At 35.2% G+C, this 24,761-nt stretch overlaps 4 protein-coding genes and 1 long non-coding RNA gene across 7 annotated transcripts in view; 2 read left to right on the forward strand and 3 right to left on the reverse strand.

Annotated features, from left to right (window-relative positions):
* Positions 1 to 296: 296 nt before the first annotated feature.
* LOC107225128 (ras GTPase-activating-like protein IQGAP1) lies at positions 297 to 10,443 on the reverse strand. The gene is made up of 26 exons (XM_015665476.2): positions 10,308 to 10,443; positions 9,918 to 10,014; positions 9,609 to 9,843; positions 9,013 to 9,157; positions 8,634 to 8,791; positions 8,397 to 8,531; positions 8,179 to 8,263; positions 7,854 to 7,948; positions 7,600 to 7,759; positions 7,009 to 7,172; positions 6,779 to 6,913; positions 6,397 to 6,556; positions 6,055 to 6,300; positions 5,808 to 5,956; positions 5,582 to 5,725; positions 5,217 to 5,507; positions 4,981 to 5,145; positions 4,721 to 4,834; positions 4,295 to 4,629; positions 3,965 to 4,189; positions 3,457 to 3,847; positions 3,177 to 3,356; positions 2,968 to 3,097; positions 2,615 to 2,882; positions 2,232 to 2,513; positions 297 to 2,127 (listed from the first exon to the last, which is right to left on the reverse strand). The coding sequence occupies exons 1-26, from the start codon at positions 10,345 to 10,347 to the stop codon at positions 1,767 to 1,769; spliced, it is 4,890 nt and encodes a 1,629-aa protein (XP_015520962.2). The 5' UTR covers positions 10,348 to 10,443; the 3' UTR covers positions 297 to 1,766.
* Positions 10,444 to 11,268: 825 nt separating this feature from the next.
* The window catches only part of LOC124294596, a 35,187-nt gene continuing 21,694 nt past the window's right edge, over positions 11,269 to 24,761 (forward strand). Inside the window, exon 1 of the long non-coding RNA XR_006904503.1 lies at positions 11,269 to 11,584. This is a non-coding gene — a long non-coding RNA (uncharacterized LOC124294596). The remainder of the gene's footprint in view (positions 11,585 to 24,761) is intronic.
* LOC107225337 (peroxisome assembly factor 2) lies at positions 12,098 to 16,526 on the forward strand. The gene is made up of 6 exons (XM_015665768.2): positions 12,098 to 13,038; positions 13,176 to 13,661; positions 13,749 to 13,975; positions 14,094 to 14,502; positions 14,640 to 14,945; positions 15,376 to 16,526. Exons 1-6 carry the CDS (start codon positions 12,603 to 12,605, stop codon positions 15,999 to 16,001), a joined length of 2,490 nt encoding a protein of 829 aa, XP_015521254.2. The 5' UTR covers positions 12,098 to 12,602; the 3' UTR covers positions 16,002 to 16,526.
* On the reverse strand, positions 16,418 to 19,521 carry LOC107225167. Its single transcript, XM_015665543.2, has 3 exons — positions 19,433 to 19,521; positions 18,491 to 18,628; positions 16,418 to 18,389 (listed from the first exon to the last, which is right to left on the reverse strand). The coding sequence occupies exons 1-3, from the start codon at positions 19,451 to 19,453 to the stop codon at positions 18,264 to 18,266; spliced, it is 285 nt and encodes a 94-aa protein (XP_015521029.1). The 5' UTR covers positions 19,454 to 19,521; the 3' UTR covers positions 16,418 to 18,263.
* LOC107225234 (E3 ubiquitin-protein ligase CBL) overlaps positions 20,860 to 24,761 on the reverse strand; it is a 33,130-nt gene continuing 29,228 nt past the window's right edge. For 2 of the 3 annotated variants that reach the window (XM_046740509.1, XM_015665638.2), the window contains exons 6-7: positions 23,573 to 23,837; positions 20,860 to 23,394 (exon numbers count right to left, since the gene is read on the reverse strand). In XM_046740509.1, coding sequence (XP_046596465.1) covers positions 22,880 to 23,394; positions 23,573 to 23,837 — 780 coding nt within the window. In that variant the 3' untranslated portion in view covers positions 20,860 to 22,879. Of the gene's footprint in view, positions 23,395 to 23,572; positions 23,838 to 24,761 lie in introns of those variants that run through there. The other variant, XM_015665645.2, reaches the window with a different exon arrangement.

Here is a 24,761-nt window from a genome sequence, read left to right on the forward strand (position 1 = left end):
TAAATCAACGATTTGGAACAGACATAACAATAACAGTATGTAATAATAACTATTATAACATTCAGACGATAGGTGAGATTCTTTGTTCAAACAATCATTTTTACCTTGAAATTACAATTTGCTATTCGTTACGTAATGTCCAAAATGAGAAGGAAATGATAATTTAACTGCGGCTCCTCGTGTTGAAGAACAGGACTGAGTGAGTGGTTCGTAGATAGAATTTTGAAACACAGAAAACATGGTCAACTTATTCTACACATCATTGAATTCTGTGAGATACCTTTTTTCTTCATCTATCCACTTTTCACAGGCCTTTAAAACACATGCAGCTACCATCTACACAATAACTTAATCTGACCGCATAAAGTTACCAAGGCTTCTGTTCGCTCGTTAAGTACACTATAAGATAATTTTATGATTAAATACGTACCTACAGTATAGAAATATACATTACATTAGGCTCAGAGACCTTTAAATCATAGTAATAATAATAATAACAATAATGATACTATACACAATTTAAACATCATAGTATTTTAGTATAATAGCTAATCACTATCGAAGGAGCACAAAGTGCCCAGGGACTTTGAAAAGCTAAAAAAAATATGCCTTACCTTACATTGACGGTGCAGCATCGAAGTATGATATTTCAATTTGTAATTACAGTTATGCTCTTTGACATAGTGTTAATAACAATTAGAATAAGAAAGCGCTAAAGAACGGTTAAGTTATTTATTTCGTGTACGATTGTGTCAAGAATTGCCTTTTATTTATGTGTCATAGAAATTGGACAGACAGTCTTTCAATTTATATGGTAATTGTGAATACAAAATATACATATATGTACAGTCGATCAGTAGAGTTAATTTCGCAGTAAGTCTGCCTGTCCACTTTAAAAAATATTTTCACTCTCTTATTTTATTTTACTTACTTGATAAATAGTGTTTTTTGCCATTTGCGGTAGAGCTGTAAAAAGCATTCTTTATAAACACAGTTTCTGATCAACAAATTGCAGCACCGTCTCATGATAGTAAGGATACCAACTTGTCATACTATGTCTAATACTGTCCAAAAAATATTGCGCTATCTATTATATTATTGTACGTATGTAATATCAAATTATGAACTCTTATAAAATAAATAGATATTTAAAAACAGACGCGCTTTACGATAAGATGGTTACAACTTATGCACAGAATTTTATGGCATGTAGTAATCAAGTCATCTGAATTAAATGCGTGAAAACTTCATGTGTAAACTCGGCATCTATATCTTTCTCTTGCCTGTACCTTTAAATTCATTTTATCAGCATTTTATTGCCCAAGTGAAGTAAAGCGGGAGAATTTGAGCCTTTGATTGTAATGGTAGAAGCAAACCGGTCGTATATTCAGATTAAAATATATTTCTGCGTGTAGAAGTGAAATTTACAATTAAATACGATTATTTGGATTATATCTTACATGTTTCACGTGTATATACATCTTTTTAGCTGGCGCAACAACATAAATATTAAAGTATAAAATTTTACTGAACATAAGTACGGTTAGACATATAATTATTTTGTGATATAAAAAAAATCATACATAGTATTTAATCATCGATTAATTGGAGCAAAGCTTGCTTGTTCTTGAAACTACTAATTCACACGATTTATGTTCGGAGAGATTCAGTCTTATTCACAGTGTGCCCTCACAACTAGGTCAAATTTGATTTGTTAATTAGATATTCATATTGAGGAATTTCATTTGTCATTCATTCTTCAGTATTTAGGTTTTCCCATAAAATTTTCGATTTAAGAGGAATAGAAGCAAATTGACATTGATCTTTGCCTTTCCAAACATATCCATTATAGGAGCACCTTCGAATTGTAGCTGAAGCAATTTCTGGATATCTACATCGACCTTTTCCATTTCAACTCCCATGAATTTACCCCGAACAGTAAAAATTCCGTTGTGTTCCGTCGGACTTATCTCAAATATTACATTCTTGAACTGTGAATGCGGAAGTCCATCCACTTCTAGCAGTACCCCTTTCTCTTGAAGCTTAGCTGCCGAATATTTCAACGTCATTTTGGACTTTAACTTACCGTGATTGTTCTTTTGAATCGTCTTATAGGCGTGCAAAGACCTGTTGAATATTCCATTTAGCATCAGCATAAACGTTGCAAAATTTTGATACACATCTTCTAACGTTTTTATTATTTATATCAATACTGTAGTCAACTACATTACCCTTTACCAGTGTTGAGGTTCTCCAAGCATCGATGTATGTACTCATTGTAAAATTGTACCTGTTCTTCATAGTACTTAGTTTTCTGGTCAAGACTTTGTTTTGTCGCTCTGAGTGTTTGTAGTTCTGTTCTTCTGAGAATCCTGTACTTGCTTTTATGGCAAAGATCTTTTGCCACTGCAGTTATTATGTTTTGATAACCATCTGCCCTCGACACCCACCCTCCAAGTTCCAGTTTGCTGAGATATGCACGCAGCTGAGCTTTACAATCGTTCAAGGAAGAACTAGAAAAAAAATATTGATGAAACCTTTTCACCTTATTGGCAACTCTTTTACAGCCTAATGTTTTTCTAATGATTGATGCTGATTTTTTTAAATTTCACACCTTTTATGGACAGTTTTTACCGAGCTCGGTAAGTACGATTTTTTGTCATAACGCTTCTCTTCAATTGGTGTTGCGTTGTTCGCCAAAGCATCCGCTAATGAGTCCCCTTTCAAGAACGGCAACACTGACACCAACAGCTCTTTCGTTTTAATAAAAAGTTTGTTCAGACTTGAATCGTTACTATCAGGTACCTCAAACTTGTTTGTCAATATCAAGCAGACCTCTGTCTTTCCAAGACGAATCATATTAGACTCGCAAATAGGATCGGCTGGAACATATAATGACAATAACATAAGGTCGCTTGGCTTGATAGTACTTTTCTCGGAAAATGAAGTTAGATGCTTGCTGCTCACTTATTCCCATTAATGAAGCCACCGTCGGTGTTTGTCCCAGGTCATCTAAAAGCTCGTGGAGAGGATCTAGAGGGTCGGGAGCAATTTGATACTGATATTCAACAACGAGGCTGTGAGTGTCGCAAATTTCCTTCAAGAACAAAAAGAATGAAATTAAATTTGTTCCTATTAGCAAGTTTGACTAAGGACATTTGATCAGTTTTTATTACTTGGAGAGATATGTAAATGTCAGGTTTATGTATTAGAGTTGCTTCTGTGAACTCGTGTATACGGAAATGCTCTTCCAGCTCATCAATTTGGCAGCAATAACGGAAGAATTTTTTAAACTTCTCATGACACTCAATTATGAATGGATTAAGGCACACCAGATGCATGGCTTCTTCGCCAAACTAGAGTTGAAAAGATGGTGAAACAAAGAACAAACAGATTAAATATCAATAAAAGGCAAAGTTGAAACTCTGAACAAACATAGTATTAATATACTGTTACCCCTTTTTTAGATGCAGCAAATTGTAGGATCTTGGCTATGCTAGCCAAATTTCGTCTTTGATCGTTAGAAAGTGATCTATCTACAGGTAGAGTAATGATGTCAAATGCATCGGGTGCGACAATAGCTGCGTTGATAAAATGATAGTAAACCAAGTTTCCGACAACTTTCAGGATATCTTTTTCAGCAGCATTTGGAAACTTTTCAGTCAAAGTGTCATTGAGCACTTTGGCCATGTAGAGCATACCGAATGGAATTAGCTTGCGAGACTCTGTAATTGTCGTCAGAAACTCCATAACTGTACTCTTCAAAAGTGTTATGCCTTTGTCGAGTCTGTGTCGCACTTGTTCATAGGTCAATGCCTCCTGTTGAGTCACTGTGTATGGAAGATTTCTGCAGAAGGATATAAAAACATAAGTCAATGAACTTCCCGTATGTACTCATCAGCTAGACATCTTCTGAAATTTAAAAAAGTGACAACGTCGTCGAAGACAATGAATCCTTTCTTACAATGTTTGCCCTGTTTCCATTTCTAACTGATTCCTCCAGCACTTATATATATCAACAGGGTTCGTTTCGATATTTATCTTCTTATCGGCGAGTATTTTCTGTATGATTGGGCCCACTATTTGGCGCAAAGGATTTTTCCCACTCAATTGACGGGCGTAAGTGACTACCATCTTCAACACCAATGGATCTCCAGTCACTACTTCTGAAGGTTTTTCAAATTTAGATCTGAAAATATAATGTTCGTATAAATACTGTTCATATAAAAACGGATTTTTGGATAAAAATGTAAAAATTTAATTCCATATGAGACTGAAATCGAAATCCGCTGACCGAATTTCTTCTTGAAGAGCGCTGCGAAATAGTTTTAGCAGTAAGTACTCTTCCCTCATATTCGAGCCAAAATTGAATAGTGTAAGGATAACATTTTGCAAAAACTTGTTGGTCTTGCTCTGCGGCAAGAGGAATAAAAGTTTTGATAAGTATGTAGGATTAGTTTGTAGGGCATAAAAGAGGTGCTGGTATCCTTCCAGCATCTTACGCCCCTCTTTGGTCAGAGACTTCAGTCCTTTGTGTGAAGATCCTTCGTTGAACGAATTCTTTCTAGTTCTATTTGTATTCTTATCTTTTGCAAGCGATTCCAGGTGTTTTCCATGTACCACTACATCCTATAATTTTAACATTTCCTTCGTTCAAGTATTCATGGGAATAGTTGCACATTCATACGATTTAGCAACTAAATTCTATCAAGTAACTGACCTGCAGAGTTATTCTGTTCTGTATGAGGAGTCCGATTTTAATGTCCATGTCATTCAACTGTTGTAAGAGGTTCTGATTATGTCTTATTGTTTGAACTACTTCAGTTCTAATTTGCTGAAAATAAATTAACCATTCTTATTTTCATCATTTTTTGATATTTTGTTTCAATTATCTACCTCATACACGAAGTGATTCTGATGTTTAAAAATCATTTTTCCCCAATTGCAATTTATGAATGAACATTTTTTTTTCTACGATACCTGTAATTGAAGATCCTCATCGTAGTCTTCGGCATTAAAGTCTAAAATTGGTAGGAAATTTCTTACACTTGAAAATGGCGGTTTGTCAAGATGAAGAAGAGAGTGCAAAGCTCTCCTTGCCGCTCTCCCACGCCATAAGGCCTGAATTTTAATCACCTTCTCTTCCTACAAAACAAATTACAATAGATAAGATATAAGCAACGCGCAGTATGAAATTAAAGTATAAAGAAACTTACCTCTTTTTTGCATTGATCGTAAATATTTTCATGTTTTTGCTGGGGATTATTTTCTTCATTGGCATTCCTTATCAAGATAGTAGCAGAATACTTTTGCTGTAAAATTCGCCGCCACCATCTCTGAATACTGATAATTTTATCAATATTATTATGAAATTTGGCAAAGCGATCGGATATTTTTTTACGCAATAAATATCCTCGTATCATCGACTGCAGCTTAACAATTGCTTTCTCGTTAATCCTGCTTAAGTTTTTTTTACGATTGTCGATCTCCACTTTGTGTATAATATCCTGAAATTAAACAAAACTTGTCAACTACAATTTTTTGTGGTCAATATCAATCTCATTCTAACGCTGATTTTCACCTGGATATCAGTTTTGCTGATGTAATATGTTTCCAAAATACCATCTGGTTTGTCCCAGGTATATTTCTCCTGGGTCATATCGATATACGCTACATTTCCTCTATTTGTTACATGACGAACGTATGGGCCAAAGAAGTTTTGTAACTGTAATGAGTGATCTTTTAACATTTCTTACTATAAAAATGACAATATTTAAATTATTCCATAGTCTTAATTGATAACTTACCTTATGCTGTTTCATGTTATGCAAGAATTTGTGATATTCCTCCTTATACTTTGGATTTATATTTAGGCCGGTTGATCGCAGAGAGTCATAAGTCAATTCAGCGTCGTTTTCATCGATAGCAATGTTTACTTGAGATAAAAATGTGCAAGCTAAAAACCGAGATTAATTAATAACTTTTTTATCCGACACTTTCGTACATTCACTTGAACCCCTTAATCATTACTTGATTAAGAAAAGATATCTTTACCAGCTTGCACTTCCTCCGCTTCTTCATAAACGATTTGAGCAACATTATTAACATCCTCAAGCCACAATCCGGACCCATCAGGATGATTTTCATCCAAAGCTTTTTTGAACAATTGCAAATACAAAGAAGAATCAGCTGGAGGTATTGGCTCTCTCAATTTGAGAAGTGGGTTTTGAAGTGTATTGATGATGCCAGCTCTACTATTATTTATAACTGCATCGTTCAACTCGTTCAATACCAGGATAACTGTCAATAATGAACAGTCATCAGCAAACATTACATGAATTACAGAACTCAAGTATTTAGTAGACACTCAATATCGGTTGCGTAACTGTATTATACCTGCATTGTTTTCCTGGCATTGCTGGTTTACAATATCTACACATTCCTGAATGTCCACATATGTCAAAAGAGGATTTTCGCTCACAAATACTGCTTGTTTCTCAATACGAGCTGCTGCTAATGCTCTGTGATATTTCACCTTATTCTCTATGTCGAGTAGCTGTATAAATCATTACCATTAAATATAACATTTATTACTTAAACATCTCAAAAACATTACACCTTTGAAAATCGACAACTTGGAGATATTGGATCTAAGAAACTTGGAATGCTCTACATTAGAACCGATTCTGAAAATTATTCTGATTTGTACAAATTAAAACCCACTTGATCTATTAATATTAAGTATGTAAATTTGATTTAAAACTGATCATAAACTTGCCATAATGTGAGTTTCAGGGTGGGTCAGTGCTTGATATGTCAATTCAGGATTCCCAGTGTCAACTGCTTTGCTGACAGCCGCAATTGAAGATAAAACTTTTATGCTAACAATAATATCACTGTAGGTGAGTTCTTTCTGCAATACAAAATATACTCATTTATTGATCAATATATTTCTAATCAAATACAAACGATTTTTCCTTCGTTTTTTCATGTCCAAGTATGTGTTACCTTAGACTCGATACAGTCGATCTTCATCTCCTCGTAATATAAAGGTGCGGCAAATTCATCGATGTAGTAAGCTAAACCCAAATTTGGATTCATCAGTGAGTTTAGCAGGTCTCTTTGATCACCATTTTGCAATGATTGATTCAGTAACTGAACTGCCTCGGTACCTAGATTTATTGAATAGTGAAAAATATCACATGACAGTAACTGTTTATTAGTATCTACAGAAATGGAAGACTTTTAAAACACATTAACAAAACAAATTTCAATCAGCCTAATCAAAAAAAACTGTGGATTCTGTTGGAATCCTACTTTTGCATCGTTCTACCGGTAGAAAAGAAATACGTACAAATTTCCACAAAGCAATTAATAAGTCGAATAATAAAATGCTTGGCATCAAGTGAACTTTTTCTCCCCTCACAAGTTCGATGTAAAACTAATTATTATTTCTGATAATTTTGGAGAAGCCTATAAAATATATAAGGCAGCAATGCAAGTTACACCGTTGCCAATAATTTGTGGTCTCGTATTTTGACAAATAATTATTACCAATATACAACGAGTGGGGTATAATTGGTTATCCAAGATACTAACGTCGTTGGGAAACATCTGCTATTCCGTTAGCGATGTCCACAGACCGTTGAACTAAATCTTTGCAGCCTTGGTGCTCATCAGCTTTGATTTTCCATTCCGGAGTTTCTATTAACTGAAGCAATTCCTTTCCATACAATTCAGCATTCGCGTTTATAACGTTCTGTAACAAAAATGTTAAGTTCTCTGATTAAAATCACAGTGCATTGTCAAATCAGGATCCAGACCAGGTATTGAATCGCAAAAAAAGAACTGACCTTCAATTGAAGTGCAGGCACACTCAGAGTACTAATCAAAGTTTCCCCGATTCCTTGGTGAACAGAAGCCACAACATCTTCTAGAGCGCACTGAACTGTGTGTAATGTACAAAGTTGTTATTAATTTTCTTTGAAAAATCTGTGCATCTATAGACTAATAATCTTAATAAAAAGATTACTGGAATTCTGTAAATGTACTTTTCATGTATTGAAAGAGATACAGACGTCGAAGAGTAAAGTATCAACATATGCATAGCAAAATCACAATCTCTCTAGGAAATAAGTGGTCAAATAAGTTACCTGAAATCTTTTCTCTATCTCTTACCATTTACCGCATTGATGTGTCCTTGAATTTCAGCCTGGGTCAACAGTTCGTCGTAAGCATCAGGAACATAGCTATCATTCAGAGACTGTAAATACAAAAAGTGAAAATCAACCATTGGGTTTTCATTATTTTATAAAAAAATATTAGAAGGGAACAAGATAGAAAAGTAGAAAAAATTCCTTGTTGCCTATATTCGCCTAAACATTAATATTTCTGACCCTATTCTGTGCAGCTTGTGTCTTCAATTCCTTAGCTTTGGACAAACTCTCGCGGTATCGCTGAACATTACGAGAATCAATATTTTTCAATCTCGCGGCAGAGTTTTGGAGGGTTCCTAACATCGCGTTTTCCACCTAACAAATAGACAAGTCATGATCAGTAACATGATAAACTATTGAGGGGGATAGGTACGAATGATTCCTATTTTAACACAATGACATATTTTTATTACTTGCCTCTGCATCAAGGGCTTGATTTATGGCAATTACAGCCGCGTGCAGAGCGGCTGTATTTCCTGGCATTTCGTTAGTTAATAATCCACCGATTTTTTGGAATGCTGGCATCGGCAGTCCAAATTGTTTTAATTCTTTGCTCATAACGTTTATCTCTTCATCTAAACAATCAAGTTGTAATTAGCAGGTAAAGGACATCATTAGGTGGAAAATAAATATTTGTGAGTGACATTATTGAACAACTAATAAACTTGTTTGTTTGTAATATTGTTCAGACTTCGAATGATTAGTTATTCTTGGATTATCTGAATCTTGATTTGGTAGTGATCATTCTTGGAATAATCCACTAAACTTTAATGAGCTGTGGCATTTCTAATCATACCTGTGAAATTCACTTTTCCATACAAGTCTTGAATCTGCGGCGCCATTCCCATTTTGAATAAATGTGTACTGAGTGCATGGATGCAGTAGATAACTCTTGGCATATTCTTTTTGTCATATATATCTGTAGTTTCTGGTTGAAAAGTCTGCGGGGAAACAGTATCTTAGGTAATTAAAAAATCTTGAATAATAAATATTAATATATAAATTACACTGATGATCGTCAATATAACTGTTTAAATTCACATTGATGAATTTCTCTTGTAATTTGTTTTGATTCTTTGTTAAGTATGATATTGAATGATGATCTCATGAATTTATGTATAGAAAATGATAAGTTTCTTGCAGCATATTTAAATTCTTTGCAATCATTTTTTACTTTACATGAGCCTTTGCTAATATATTCCAGCAAACGAGGTCTTTCATGTATTCCGTTTCACTGCTGGACATGTTTCATTAGTTCATAGGCAATTTTTGTTACATTTACTCCAGGTGAAATTAGGCAGCTGGATCAGTAATTAGAGAACTATTTGAAAACTCATAAAAAAATCTTGATGTCAGTTTAATTGAATATCTCTGTATGATTTTATTTTGTACCAATGGCAGCTGCATGCTCTTTAAGCATTTTATAAAATGATTGATATTGTCTGTGTGGCGAAACTGAAGTCCAGCAACGGCATATCGTTTCTGTTCAGGATCGTATATTTTATTATAAGGCAAAACATCGGGTGCGATAAAATGGCACAACTTTGCCAAGTAAACTCCATTCCTCAAATTTTCCTCAAGGTCAAGAGTCGCAGGTAGTTTCTCCCTTAGACATGCTTCCAGCCACCTATGCAGGATTCAATTAGACAAATGAGTATGTGCATAAATAATCGAGTACACATGTAACCATAGCCTTTGTACTTTTTTGCCTCTTCTAAATGACAGAGGTATTCGTAAGCAACAGTTTTGTGGCGTTGTTCGTCCATTTCCTCAGCCGATTTCCTTGCCTCATCGGTTGCTGTGATAAAAAAAAAAGAGAAAGAAAATCAGAAAGCCTGCCATAGTTGAGGAAAATAATCTGAAGAGAAGACGTAGATTAAACAAAGTTTTAAGATGAAATAAAAAAAAAATACTTCAAGTTTAAAGAAGAATGAGTAATACGAGTGATTGTTTATTGTCATAAATTAATTTTTGCAAGAAGCGATGAAGTGCAAAATGACCACGAGCCATTTGAACGATCGTCGATTCAGACAGTTTGGTTAATTGAACGACGTGTGGTTATTCAAGTACTTTCAAAGAATAAAAACTTGCCATTTTGAGGGATAATTGTCATCGGCGCAATTTCCCTCATGTTGTGGACTTTCTCTCGTTGATCCAGGCGTTTTGTTTTAATTCAGTATCGATAACAGTGTTGCTCGTGTTTACAGCCGGACAGTACGTTATATTATTTCACATTCAAACTTTACAATGAGTAGAAGGGTGGGGATGTACGCAAGGCAGCAGGTGTTTCTTCGTTGCCCGGCTCTGTTGCGATTGGCCGAACGTCATCGACAGCCTGCGCCAGAGCTAATCAGCTTTCAGTTCGTAGTTACACTCGCCAATCGAAGGGTCGAGGTGCTGCCATTTTCCAACGAATGGAGAGGTAGCTCATTTCGTTCGGTGTTTAATTCTGTGGATTCGGTACTTCGGATAAAGTTGAATTCGCATCACATTATTCTGAAGGGATAACAATCGTGCGTGAATTATATTCTTCGTTAATAATTTCTTGTGAATTTGAATTCTTTTCGGCAAGAGACATGTGAAGGGTGATCAGTGTGACAAGTGAGCGTCGAAGACAAATCTGTTCAAGGTGCACGCAAGACCGATCGGTTCGAATTTTTTCTATATCATAAAGTTACCGATGGCATCTCAACTCGATTACAAATCGCGAGTGATAATTATATTGTTGTGGCATGGTACTAAGGACATCCGTGTGACGATTCTTCGCTGCGATCGAAATAATCGTGAGTAAATTTTCGTTCATTCGACAACGAAGTCGTGGTTAAACGGTAGGAGAGATTGTGCAGTGCTTCGCTCGTAGTGAAATGGTTATAACAGACGTTCATTGAAGCTGTATTCAACGTCTGAGAAAAATAATATCAGTCAATAGTTTGTTTGGTTTTATTCTTGTCGTATCTCTATCATAGATATATCAATACCGAAGTAGATTCTGAAATCGTTGTCGCATGATAGTATAGAGAACGTCTAAAGTATTTTAGTTCGTCTATGCAGTCCGATCTAAAAAGAAATCAAAAAAAGGCCATGAGTCAATTTGATAGCATCATAGATTTTTGGTGGGACCAGCTTACGACGTAACGATCATAAACAATTGATAAACGATCGGGCCACCATCTTGTTGATAGTTTTGGAGATTTTTGGCGGGATGAACTTGCGATGTGAACATGTAGCGATAAACAATTGAATGATCGCGCCTCCGTTTTCATCTGAAGTCTGAATTATTGATGCAGCATTTGTGGAGTGAAAATGTGCGAATATATCTGATGAAGATACACGCAGCAAGTGAATCTGGTTGACGATTCTACGTGCAGGTAAGAAATATTACACTTTTTACATACAATACATGAAATTTTACATGCTTGACGGCGCAACACTGATGACTTAGAATAAAGATCAGTGCCGCGCAATAGTAATGCGTACAGCGTGAAAAATTGACCGATTGTGTATACCACAAGTGTTTCACGAACGTATCTTGACTTGCCTATGCACAGGCGAATGAAATCTCCCTATTCGCGCATCGGCAAAACGATGCCCGTTATGAGTTGATAAAATTCAAATCGTGGATAAAGTGTCTGCCATACCATGTGAAATAATTTAAATACGTTCGTTGGTTCATTGAAGGAAAAAAAAGAATATGAGAGAATTCACGAGAATTAGTCACCCGCTGCGTTGATTGAAGAATATATCCTCAGTCAACGCCCGCTGTAAGGCAAAGGCGAAAGAGAATATCTGTAGGAAGCAGCCATCCTGCATTTGCTGGCAGTTATGATTTTTAGTTCTCATGAAACTTCACTTAATTTCAGCACGATTTCAGTATCAGATTAACTGTATTTTGTTATTAATGGATCCGCTTGTCAAGTGCGTGATGCCGTTTGCATAAATTTGGATATTACAAACATAAAATAATGCTGCGCATCTATATTTCGCATCCCATATTTTTACCGATTTTGTGTCTATGCCAGTCCTGTTTACGCAATTAAATTGGACCTGTGCATACTGAGGTTAGGCCGAAATTTCAGTTGAGGTTATGTTTGGTCTATGTTTTGGTTTCGCGTTATCGGGTGTCAAGGATCATATTGCGTGATTAAAATGTTTGGAATATGTTACTCCGAAGGCGCTCATCAAGTCCCTAATTCGCTTTTGCAAGATTTCTATCTGCTATACTTTCAAAGGTATTCCAGGTCCGAGCATAACCTGAAAATATCAATTATCTTATGAAAATATTGTAGTTCAAGTGGTACAAAATTCAGTTAATTACATTACGTCGAACAAATCAAACAATTTTTTCAATATTCTCTTCTGCCTCTTTATTACGAAATCAAAAAAAACATGGTCCTCTTCGATTACAATCTCAAAAGATTAACATTTGTTACTCGGATATTGATGAATCGCGATATCCGATTCATTTTACCATTGATAATGGCTAACTACACACGTTTGCAACTTTTACGTCTTATGAAAATAAACTTAAGAATAAAATCCATTCCTGACGAGGCTCTACAGCTCTTTATTGGCAGAGAATTATCATCCACGACCAATTACGTCGATACCTATTCGTGCATTTTAGCTAATGCCAAGCTAATTAATGTCTCGACTATTTCGTGGTATTATGTGTGCTATACATCTTCTTTGAAGAAATACAAGGTGATAATTATTCCAAGTAATCATGCTAACACCGATGAGCTTGTGATGTCAGAAACGATGAAGTTCAACATACAGAGTTATCTAAGCGTGACAGACTTTGAATCAGATCGATATTTTATAAGTAAGATATTGTATACTTCTATTTTATTATATCTAATCAGTTAGATCGCACAGAAGTTAAGGCTTGAAAGTGTTATTTTCCAAACTTCTCTGACCCATTATGTCGTCTCCTACTTAACAGTCTTGTTACACTTGCAGTCGCAGCCTCAGATCCTGATCAAGGGATTGCAGAAGAAGCTGAGATATCTTTAATATCAAATCCGTATGAATGTCTAGAAGATTTGGTCGATACTTTACTGCATAATTACTTTTCTGAGGCTCGATATCTGAGGGAAAATGACGTCTTCTCCATTGATATAAAAAACTTTGCACCCAGCTTCCAGTTCCTAGCGGCTGGTAACAACTTCAATGCAGTTCTCTTCAAAGTCAGACATTTGAATGTTGATAAGCTCACTCAAAATCCACGGAAAGGGTGTTTTATCGTACGAGGCATAACTAGTCTGGTTCAAAAATCAAATATCCATAGCTATATTCCACGCCGGTATCTAATCTCGGCTTATAAATTCGAAAATGGGTTATTAGATGACAACAAAGTGATGGACTCTTTTTTGAGCAATTGTCCACCAGCGTTGGAAGAGCCTTTGAAATCGCTTACAGCTTGTATTTCACCTTTCATTCAGCACGGTGAGTTTGAAATAAACTTTTGACTCGTCTCAGGTAGAAAGCAAACATCATTAGGTGTGACTTTTATCCTAATATCAAAATTTTCAGATAGTTTTGTTGATGTACGACCTGTCTTTCTTGTGGAGGGGTCCGAAGGAAGTGGGAAATCTAATTTAGTACGAATTACTGCGGAGAGGATGGGCCTCAATTTATTGAAAGTCGATTTTTCCGAAGTGCAATCTTTGACCAGCGCCCAAACAGAGGCAAAACTTAGAATAGTTTTCCACAATGCACAAAATTGCGTACCGTGCATTTTAATGCTGAGTAACATTCAGGTAATAATTACATCGCCTCAATAGCTGATGCTTCTGATCGTGTTCCAAATTGAATGACGCTCTTAGTCGACCCAATCTTGATCAATTTCCAATACTCACCAATAATTTCGTCTTGTAGATCTTTGGTAAGGATGGAGAGGGTAAAGAAGACGAGCGAATAATATCCTCATTTGATTCCGAGTTAAGAAATTTGTACAAAGTGGGCTCTAAGTACCCGTTGATTGTAGTCGCTACTGCTGATACTTCGAGAATACCTGCTAGTTTGCAGCAAGTCTTTATAGAAACTATTTCTATGGAACCTTTGAGTCAAAATCAGAGATTTGAAACTCTGAAATGGCTTTTGGCCTCTAAGGGGTTCAGAATCAAAGTAGATCTATCCCATGTCGCAGCTTTATGCACAGATTTTGTACTCGCCGATCTGAACGCCTTTGTTCTCCACGCAGCCAAAATTAGAAGCAGATTTTCATCTACCGAGACTGGAATTTCTGAACTAACATTAATGCAGGACGATTTTTCAAAGGCTCATGGTAATCTCTCCTTCAGTATGAATTTATCAAGTGATCAAAGGAACTATGCGTTTAAAAAACTCTCAGTTTTCCATACCTCTCATCATCTCTGTTTGGACTTCCCTAAATCAGACAATTTCGTGGGTTTTGTTATTCAGAATACATGCAGTCGAGGTATTCGGATTGGATAGGTGCGCCGCGAGTACCAAAAGTCTATTGGGAGGATATAGGAGGCCTGGCAGATTTAAAAAGTGAAATACTGCGAAGAATAGAGCTACCGTTGTTGACGTCAGATAATGTCGGACTCAATAGAACTGGTCTGCTTTTATACGGCCCTCCAGGGACTGGGAAAACTCTTTTAGCTAAGGCAGTCGCGACCGAGTGTCAAGTTCACTTTCTATCTGTGAAGGGACCTGAATTATTAAACATGTACGTCGGGCAGAGTGAGAAAAATGTCAGACAAGGTAAACGGAGCGAATCACTTTGTCGCAAACTTACTGTCGACAATTTGCATTCTTTTCCTGAGTCTTACACACGTTCCAGTAGTCTGCACACTATAGCTGTATTATCGTAAGATGGTTCATTCATAGCAAGAAATGCTAGAGGACGTTAATTGTATCTTTGAAAACCCTCGTGGGGAAAAAAATTAAATTGTTCGAGGTCCGAAAGATTTCTCACAAAATACTCCATCGAAACTTTGAAGTTCGTTTTTATTTCCCCAAGAACAATTTTCAAATCTTTTGATTCGTACTTTTTGTTCTTCGGAAGATTTCAAATCTCGTATAGAACAGTATTTTTTTTTCGTGTAACAGTCTAATATCATTTATCGCATACAAAGAAAAACATCGATAAATAGTATACATTTTTTTAGAGCGTTATAATGAATTGTTGCAGTATTCGAAAGAGCAAGAGCATCGGCGCCATGTGTGATATTCTTTGATGAGCTAGATTCACTGGCGCCAAATCGTGGAAAAAACGGAGATAGCGGAGGAGTGATGGATCGTGTTGTTTCGCAACTGTTAGCTGAAATAGATGGATTGGGAAGTAAAGGAAGCGTGTTTATCATTGGGGCAACAAATAGGCCAGATTTAATTGATCCAGCACTGCTAAGACCCGGAAGATTTGACAAATTGTTATACGTGGGAATATCGTCAGACAAAAAATCACAGCTGAGTATATTAAAGGCACTGACTAGATCATTCAAATTCTCTGATAACGGTGCTGAACTTGACCAACTTGTTGAAATATTACCGGACAATTTAACCGGTGCCGATTTGTACGCAGTTTGTTCAAATGCCTGGCTTTTCGCAGTGCGTAGAAATTTAGAGAAACTCGATAATAAGAATGAAACCGATCAAGAGATGAAAGATGATAATGATAGTCTCGTGGATCACAACAAAGTTGTTGTGACCAAAGATGACTTTTTCAAAGCAGCCAAAAATATCACACCTTCCGTCGGTAAAGATGAATTAAAACGTTACGAAAGATTAAGATATGAATTAAGTCCTACGGTTAGGTAGATTTAAAAATGAAATTATTTTTCCACCCAGTATAAAACATGCACGTGACGTCCACCATTCTCCAGGGTGATATATTTTCTTTTATCAGAAGCACGATGGCACAAGAATTTAATGTGGCAATTTAATTCCTATCTATGTTATGTATTATAGCCTTGTCTTCCGTACTGATTATTACATCCCATATCACTGCTCTAATTGAAAAAGAAGCGTTACGATGAGGCTTATCGAAATCAGTCTTTGCCCTGTCCACTCAGGCATCTTGTGACAGACCCGATAGAATTTCCTGAGAGATTATGCCAAAGCATGAAATCATGTACAGAGGCACATGTTACGGGTAAATAGTCAAAGGGTCCCATAATTAAACGTCTTGTAACGCACCAATCTTTATCTCAGCTTCCAATTTTTGTACATCATAAGGAATATATAATTATAATCTTCATGTATTGGTAAATTTTAATTAAAAAAAAAAAATCTGCACTACGTATTTTGATGAGTTATCATCCATGTGTACAGAAAAAGAACGGTTCGCAGAGAACTAAAAATAAGTCGAAAAGCGACGTTGAGTCAGATAAATTAATCCTAAAGGAAAAGGAGAAAGAAAACCAATATGTACAAGTTTTTTAATTTTACAATTTATCACGCAGTGATCTATACAACTATACGTAACAAAATTTTTGTCATGTTTACTGAATATGTAGAGTATTTTCATTGTCTTATCGTTTTTTGGTCTCAGATACAGTTTTTTTACAGTATTGAAACATTTGATCGCGAATAATTACAGAGTAAATGCATAACGGATCGTTAATACTGCGCAAAAAATAAATATAAACATATTATAGGTATATGGGTATAGATATGTACACGTATTGCAACAATATAATGTGATTAAAGAAAATAAAGTTTATATACACGAACACATAAGATAGGATTCATTATTGCGATGACAATAAATAAAAATGTTCGAACAATACCGACAATGAACAAACAAACAAACAAACAAACAAACAAACAAATGAATGATGATGATAGCGAAATTAAGGAAAATAACAAAATTGATAAACAAGTATTAATAGATGTGGTTAATAGGACATTATATTATTATGTACACCCTTGGAGAACGTGATATAATTAAAATTATCTGTTTCTCTAAGAGAAGTTCAATTAAAGTATCAAGCTTAATTGGACATGAACGTTGTAGACTAATTAGGTATATTTAAACCGACGATATTACAAAGGTTCAAGGAGCAAACTGTACAATTCGAGTCTCGCACGCCCACACATATTTTTGTAACGTTCTCATAAATGTTCATCAGATCGAATACAATTTCATATTGTTGACTGACTCGGAAAATTTTTAATAACGACTTAGAAATTGTCCGTAATTTGAATATTTTTGAACTGATATTCTAAAGTGTTTCATTAAAAATCACCGAATACATATCTGATTTGAAACACTTTAATTCAATATTGGCAAAAGAACAATGAGACTTGGATGCAGTTGATTTTAAACCCACAGCCTGTTATTCTAGAGAGTAACATAATTTTGAAAAGTTCAGATATAATTTTTTGACCTTTTTGATCGTTTAGATTTCTGAATTATCTGATATTCCAACGTGTGAAAATTTTCCTTGTCACCTTTTACAATGTTCACAATAAAGTTTAGAATATTGGGTGTGTTAAACTTCTCGTAAACAAACATTCGCGAAACCAATGTCGGTAAATAAATAAGTAAATAAACAATCAAGCCAGTTGTAACATCAACGTTATACGCGTAACAGCAGCAGAACATTGACGGTTTTCTTTGTATTCATAGGAAATCGTTGTAATTGTGTGTAACTGCTAATTGTACAGTTTGATTTTTGTGAAAGATGAGAAACACAGATTTTGAACTGAAATCCGCAGACGAGCAAAGTCCGCGAATTAATTAACGCCCCGACAAGTGACCCCTTTGCGTCGAGATGCAATAATTAGCTGGTCACAGTTACTCGCTTCTTACGAGGACAACAATCTTCTCTGTATATTGGTTGTAATTTCAGTACTGAGCTCTTGGAGTAGGCTTGAAAGTACACCGTTTACTCTGTCATTTTAATTATTACTTGAGATTATGCTATTAATAACAAACTTAAAACCACTTCGAGACTCGTCGAATTTAAGTTTACAAAAGGCAGTGTAGCTCGTGTATGGAGTCAAGTTGACCCGATGCGAGAATATCACAGAAAAATCGAACGCAGTTATCAATTCGTACCAGGAATTTTAAAATCCTTAGGGTAAGCCGTAGAACAAATAATTTTCACACCACTCCCGAGCTCCCTCGTGATTCGTACAGCACCATGGATAAACTACAGGGCTTTTTGTCTTCTTTGCACATCTTTGGCATATGCTTTCAGTCTGTAATTTAAATGCATAAATGCGTCGTGATATTAGTTAATCAATTATCCAACAGGCCTCTTTTTTTTTCAAATTGCAAATCATGTTCACTGTTCACGTACCTCTGGAGTGCAGGATTTTCGACTTGAATCCAAAAATGCGGGTTCTCCGAGCGGGTTTATAGTCTGACCTATGGTGGGCTTCCCGTTTGAATCTTCGAAGAGCAGTAGCGTCAGCAGAAAAACGGTTGTGCAACTAAACTGTGTGTTTAAATCAAATGCATCAAATTACAAGATTGATCAATAACCTTTAGAAGCCAGGTTTATATCACGGTACTCAGTCATCTTACATCTTCTGTTACGGTAATTCAGGAGAATAGGAATAGCGTCGTTTCTGCGAGCTATTAAAATTCTTTCCTGTCTCTGTTCAAATCGAAATATAGACCAGAACTAATACTATTTGTTCGCTAGTAGTTTCTATGCTAGGCAAACGTTATTATTAAACATTTATGACAAATTTTCTTCATTTCTAAGATCAATTCTATTACTTGTAATGGCTCGTTTGTTCTTGACCCAAGAACCGCTTCATGGACATAGTTCACAGTGTCTAAGCAGTGGCCTAAATTCGCTCGTTGCCGAGCTGATACCAGACCATATAGCATAAATATAATTTTGGACTCTGGATCTAGATTATTCAACTATACGATTATATCAGTTATCGTCTGAACAAAGTTCCAAACTTTGTCGTTCTTTGTTCACATGCATTTCTGATTGAAGAAGTTTTCTCTTTATTTGTTTGCACTTTCTATGTCAGTTTTTCAACTACATATAAAATAATTCCAAAGCAATTACGACTATCAATTAATTTAACGTGTCTAAATCCAATGTAAAAATGAGAATTCGATTTTTTGAATTAAACAATTAACAAAAATACAGAAATCCATAATTTCCTATTGAGTGGAAATCTTAAGTCCTTTTTGCCATCACTTTATCTTATTGGTACTATTTTGCTTGCGTTCAGTCTATAGATTATCGAAAAATGGTTTAAAAGTAAAATGCACTTACTCTTAGGGTATTGGAAATCATGACGATATTATACTCTGGCAGCGACACGATCCAAAGCTTGAAAGCGCTTGAGTATAATAATATTCTATTACTTATCAGTCCTGAGACGCGGATACATATAATAGCAACCCCCTCTACCGCGTCTTAAATAATTAATAAAAACCAATCGCCAACAGAGAACATCTTCGCAGTGTTAGTAATAACACTTTCATAAAGTAACACCACATCTATCGAGTGTCTACCCTAGGTTAATTTTTCTTTTTATTTGGTCAGTTTTTTTTTTTCATACTTTTTTACTTAGTTAGACAAACGTGCGTATCTTTACATTGAATTTTAGTCGACGCCAATTAGAAATAAAACTCCAAAATTTCATTTGCAAATGTCATCTACAACCATGTCTCATAGCACAGATTACTTTCAGAGATCGGTTGCAGTCAATGTACTTTTAAAAAATCCAAAGGTTACAGTTATCGAAGCGAGTCGTTAACACAAATCATTTCCTCTGCACGTGCCTTTCTTATGTTTTTTTTTCTTTCTTTTTTTTCTTGTTCGTCTCGTTTGGATTTCAAAATATTCTCTTCGGTCATCTTTGTACTTTGTTTTTAACCCCTCCCCCCACCCCCTCCTCATTTCCGCTGTCGTTCGCAGATGTCTTGTATCTTGCGTACCAGCAAAACAAAGTTCACGAATACGGTATTTCTTTCTGGAAGATGAAACGTTCTAAAATTGTGAATACTCGTCATTAGATTATAACAAGTAAATAATATTAGTGGTAAATGTACATTGTTTTATTTCGGAGTATACATAAAAGAATAATTTATGCAGCCAATAATAATAATGATAATAATAGCGATAATTATAATATTAATAATAACAAAATTAATAGTTTATGATTAACTCTACATTGCTATACCCACGCAGGTGTGTAGGTAAGTATAACGTAGCGCACCACACGATTAGTAATACGGGTAATTATTACTTGCTAGTGTTTCACAAATCACGTATCGATTAGCCTGAGATCTTATATCGTGATACCGGCATAGGTTTACTCAGGGATTTTTTAATTATTTTATTTTAGACCTCGTGTGAATTATTAAATCGTATTGCGTGTAATATGTAGATAACATGCGCAGGGTAGATGATTAAAAATAGTTTTACACGGTACTAAACGCGTCCGATTGGTATAACGGGTATTATAAACGTTAAAAGGGAATATTCAATGTAGAAAAATAGGGTAGGGTATAGATAAGCTAATTGTAAGTTCACTAATCGATTAACATTATTATTACTTGTTTGTTTCCTTTTTTTTTTTTTTGTTCTTTCACCTAAACTTTACGTATAATTTTTCAGCAACAATCGGATTAGGTTAGTTTATAACTATCAAACAATCAAGTCCACACGGTCTGACATAATATTTTTTTTTTTGCCATTCGAATGAAAATATAATTACGGAGGAAACTAGTGTGAAATTTAGGGATTTAAAATACAGCGTGTGTTGTTCAGCTAGTTTTTAATGGTTGGTGTTTATATTTTTTGAATTTTTTCTCGAAATTTTCTCATCAAATTCTAATTTTATTCAAACTACATGACTAAAACAATTACATCGTAACGACGATTTCTTTGGGTATGCTAAATAAACCCCTACCAATTATTTGGGTATATCAATGAGTCCTGTATGATTATTGATATTACATTTATAATAAAAAAATTTTAGCCGTACGATATAGCTGTTGAATTATCTTTACGGCTGTCGGGAAGTTTTCTTTTCTTTTTTCTACTTTTTAATTATTTTTTACCTGCATTTGTGCCCAGAAAACTTGTCGTATCAAATTTGTGGTCGAGTTTCTATAACTAATGGGTTTTGAGCGAGAAATTTCGAAGACTTTATTCCATGCATAAGTTTGAAATGCCCTTTTCTCTTTAATAATTTATCAAAGACGTTGTGTTATTATTTAAAAATCTATAACAATTCGTATAAAAGTAGCGAGAGAAAAAAGAGAGAAAAAAAAAAAATAACAGTCGTAAACAGTTAGCTTTCTGTAATGCTTGTACGATTATCAACTTACGCGAGGTAGGAAAAGAAAGTAGTATGTCGGTTAGCGATTTTTATTCAAATATATAACAAAACTAAAATCTTAGGAAATTTTCCAAAGTCTACAGACTTTAAGGATTTAAATCTAAGACTGGCAAGAACTGAACTGAAGGGTGCAGGGATTAAACGAAAGTAAACGAAATAATACTGATGTTTAACTTTTTTTTTTTCCTAAAACACCTTACTGATCGTGTTACACGTGAAGTTGTAGGTACGAATCGATTCTAAACGAATAGTTCTATTTCGGGTCTTCAAACTAGACGCTGATTATCTCTGTACGTATTAAACTCTGAAGGAAATTACACACATACGCAGAAATACTACGTGTACGGATATATTATAATTTCAGTCTACGCAGAGTTAATAATTGTATATGTATGTTTAGTTATTACGGGCTTTAAATCTAAATTTCTATTATACATAGTTTACTTTTCTCGGTATTCGTTCTCTTCATCCCTAGATATATATTTGTATTAACTATTGCTATACTAACTGCGCATGATTATCTTTATAATCATACCTAGAGACATATATATCTATATAAATATGACAAAATGATGTACGTTTCGTACGTATTACATAAACATAAATATCACATTTGACGTTGAATAGTTTAGAATAATAAATAAATATAATAATTAAAATTTTATGCAGTACGATCGATTTATTAAAATTGATGTTGTTTGTTTTTTTTTCTATCTCTTTTACGTTTACATTTGTCCTCTACTGAGACATAATCTCATGTTTTAAGAACCTTGGATGAATACGTACAAACAAGTCTCGGAATACAAGTGAGAGAAAAGAAACAATTATTTTTAAATCTGACATGAATACATAAAAAATAAGCATAAAATGTAACTCTTCTGTGTTCACCAATTATATCTTCAAATATTGATCATCAACGTTCGGCTTGTTGTTCGATAAGTTTCAATGAATACTTAATAAATAACGCTAATTTATTAAATTCAACTGTGCAGATGTATAATCTTTCATTTTTATAAATCTTGCAAAAGTTTCGGAACAACCAATCACGAAAGCACACCTCTGTCAACCGATAGGAGACAATCAACAATTAAAACTTCTGAATCTTTGAGAGGAAACCATCTTGAAAATGTTAATTATTGATAAATTAAGACTAATCGTTTGCCGAACGCTCCAATACAGTTCGGATATGCCCTTCAGACCAACTCGTCATGGTTTTTGTTCAGTTTTCTTTTTACTCTCAATATAGAACGAAACGGTAATAATGCATTGAAAATACTATAAACAATAAATTCTGACTAACAGCGCGATAATATATAAATAACAAAGAAAACTAATAAGTTTAGTTAACGTATTTAAATCTTTGTACCTGGTTAAGAGTTTGACTTTGTGGCAAATTCGTGTAGAATATCGCGAGCCATTTCTAAATCGTTTCTGGTTATACCGAGCGCTCGTATCACCGCATCTTGTGCAAATCCCAGGGCAGTTAATCTCGATATATGCTCAATGTTTACGTTTTCATACGCCGCAGCTTCCGCCTTCCCAATTGGTCCGCCGGCCTCGTCTCTTCCTTTCATTAGGGCCGACAGCCTTGCCCTGTTCAATTCTAGATTTATATTTTTAACAACATGCTGCCGCGTGCCAGGTATTATTATCGTATTCTCATATTGATGGTTTTGCGTATCGTGCATATCTTTTAGCAACTTTGGAGGACGTGGCGCTGATAAGGGCGGAGGGACCGGAGGTACTGACAACGCGTGGCGACCAGCCTTTTCAGGTAGAGCTGGTGGCGCTCGATATGGACGAGCATATGGTCGTATTATCACCGGAGGTATGGGACTCGGTGAAGAAGCACGATGCAGCATATCGTATCTCGCTTCTGTGTTCACTGATTGAAAAAGTAAAACAGAAATAAAGTGTCACGCTCAATTACGATGGTTGAAAATGAAATTGATACCTATTGAAAAAAAAACTCATCGATTCGATGATTGTAAAATATCTGGCAAATATTGGGTAAGACAATCGGTGTCAGTATAAATAACGTATTAATTTTTTTTCGTATCTACCTTGGTTGTTTTGATGACTTTCACTGAATGTTACTACGGTGACGAACGGAGGTGGCGGCGCATTTTCCTTTGGCACGGTTAAGTGGCGGGTGTTTCGTGGTTGACTTATCGGTGTTGGGGATGGCGAGGGTCGTCTGGGTGGTAAAGGAGGACTGGGAACAGCCCTCCTCGGCGGCAAAGGAGAGCCCATGGAGCTGAAATCGTCCTCGTCGTCAGACTCGTCGTAGATCAGACCACAGTTACCGTTGCAAATTTCCATTATATCCTAAAACAGCGGAACTGGATAAGCTGAAGGTTTAGCAAACGCGTTACTCCTTACTAGCGAAAAGTTTAACCAAACCTTGTAGATCAGAGATTGAAAAACAAAACAAAAAAAAAACTAGAAAACCAAGTAATTCCAAATCGTTCTTTGAATAAGGTATGAGTGTTGAAAGAAATAATATTTGTGATTAATTTGGTGTGCTACTTTGACCAGGGAAATAGCAATTATCTTTTACTGTGTATTTGTGTAAAAAAAAGTTGAAGAAATTTGGTGTTTCTCAAGTGGCTGATGAACTTTGTAGCTTAAAAGATGAAGAAAATAAAAAATAAAAACATACAAATAAGTGTAACTAGCATTCAAGCCACAAGGAAATAATGATAATAATAATAGTATTAATAATAATAAAGAACAAAGCAAAATAGCGAAATAGATAATAAAAGTGCGCTTGACTGCAGTTTCTCTCACTACGATTATTACGAATGAAAAATTTCCAACTAGTAACAGAAAGGCTGGAAAAAGCTGTTATCGATGTATAAAAAAGAACATGTCGGATCAGGATAAATGTCTGTAAAAATTTTGCAGACAGTAAAGTGCTACGCTCAAATGTCAAATGAGTTAAATTGACTTGCGCTCAAGTTTTTTGATTATTGCGCAAAACAATCCGACGAGAAAAAATATTCTTGAAGTCAAATTTTAGTTATGAATATTTGTGTTGTCTGGTACAGCAATATGATACGACAACACTGCGATCGATACAAGTTCCAATAACAATAATTACATTGAAAGACAAGCTACAAGCTAGGGTCCTTCTAAATGCGATTGACCACTTACCTGATGGATTAGATTCAAAATCTCGCTGATCTTTTTTAGTACAATACACGTACATTTTCCAATTAGTTCTTTTCATGCAGCGGGCAGAGCATTTGG

This window comes from Neodiprion lecontei, chromosome 5, assembly GCF_021901455.1.
Source record: "Neodiprion lecontei isolate iyNeoLeco1 chromosome 5, iyNeoLeco1.1, whole genome shotgun sequence".
NCBI lineage: Eukaryota > Metazoa > Arthropoda > Insecta > Hymenoptera > Diprionidae > Neodiprion > Neodiprion lecontei.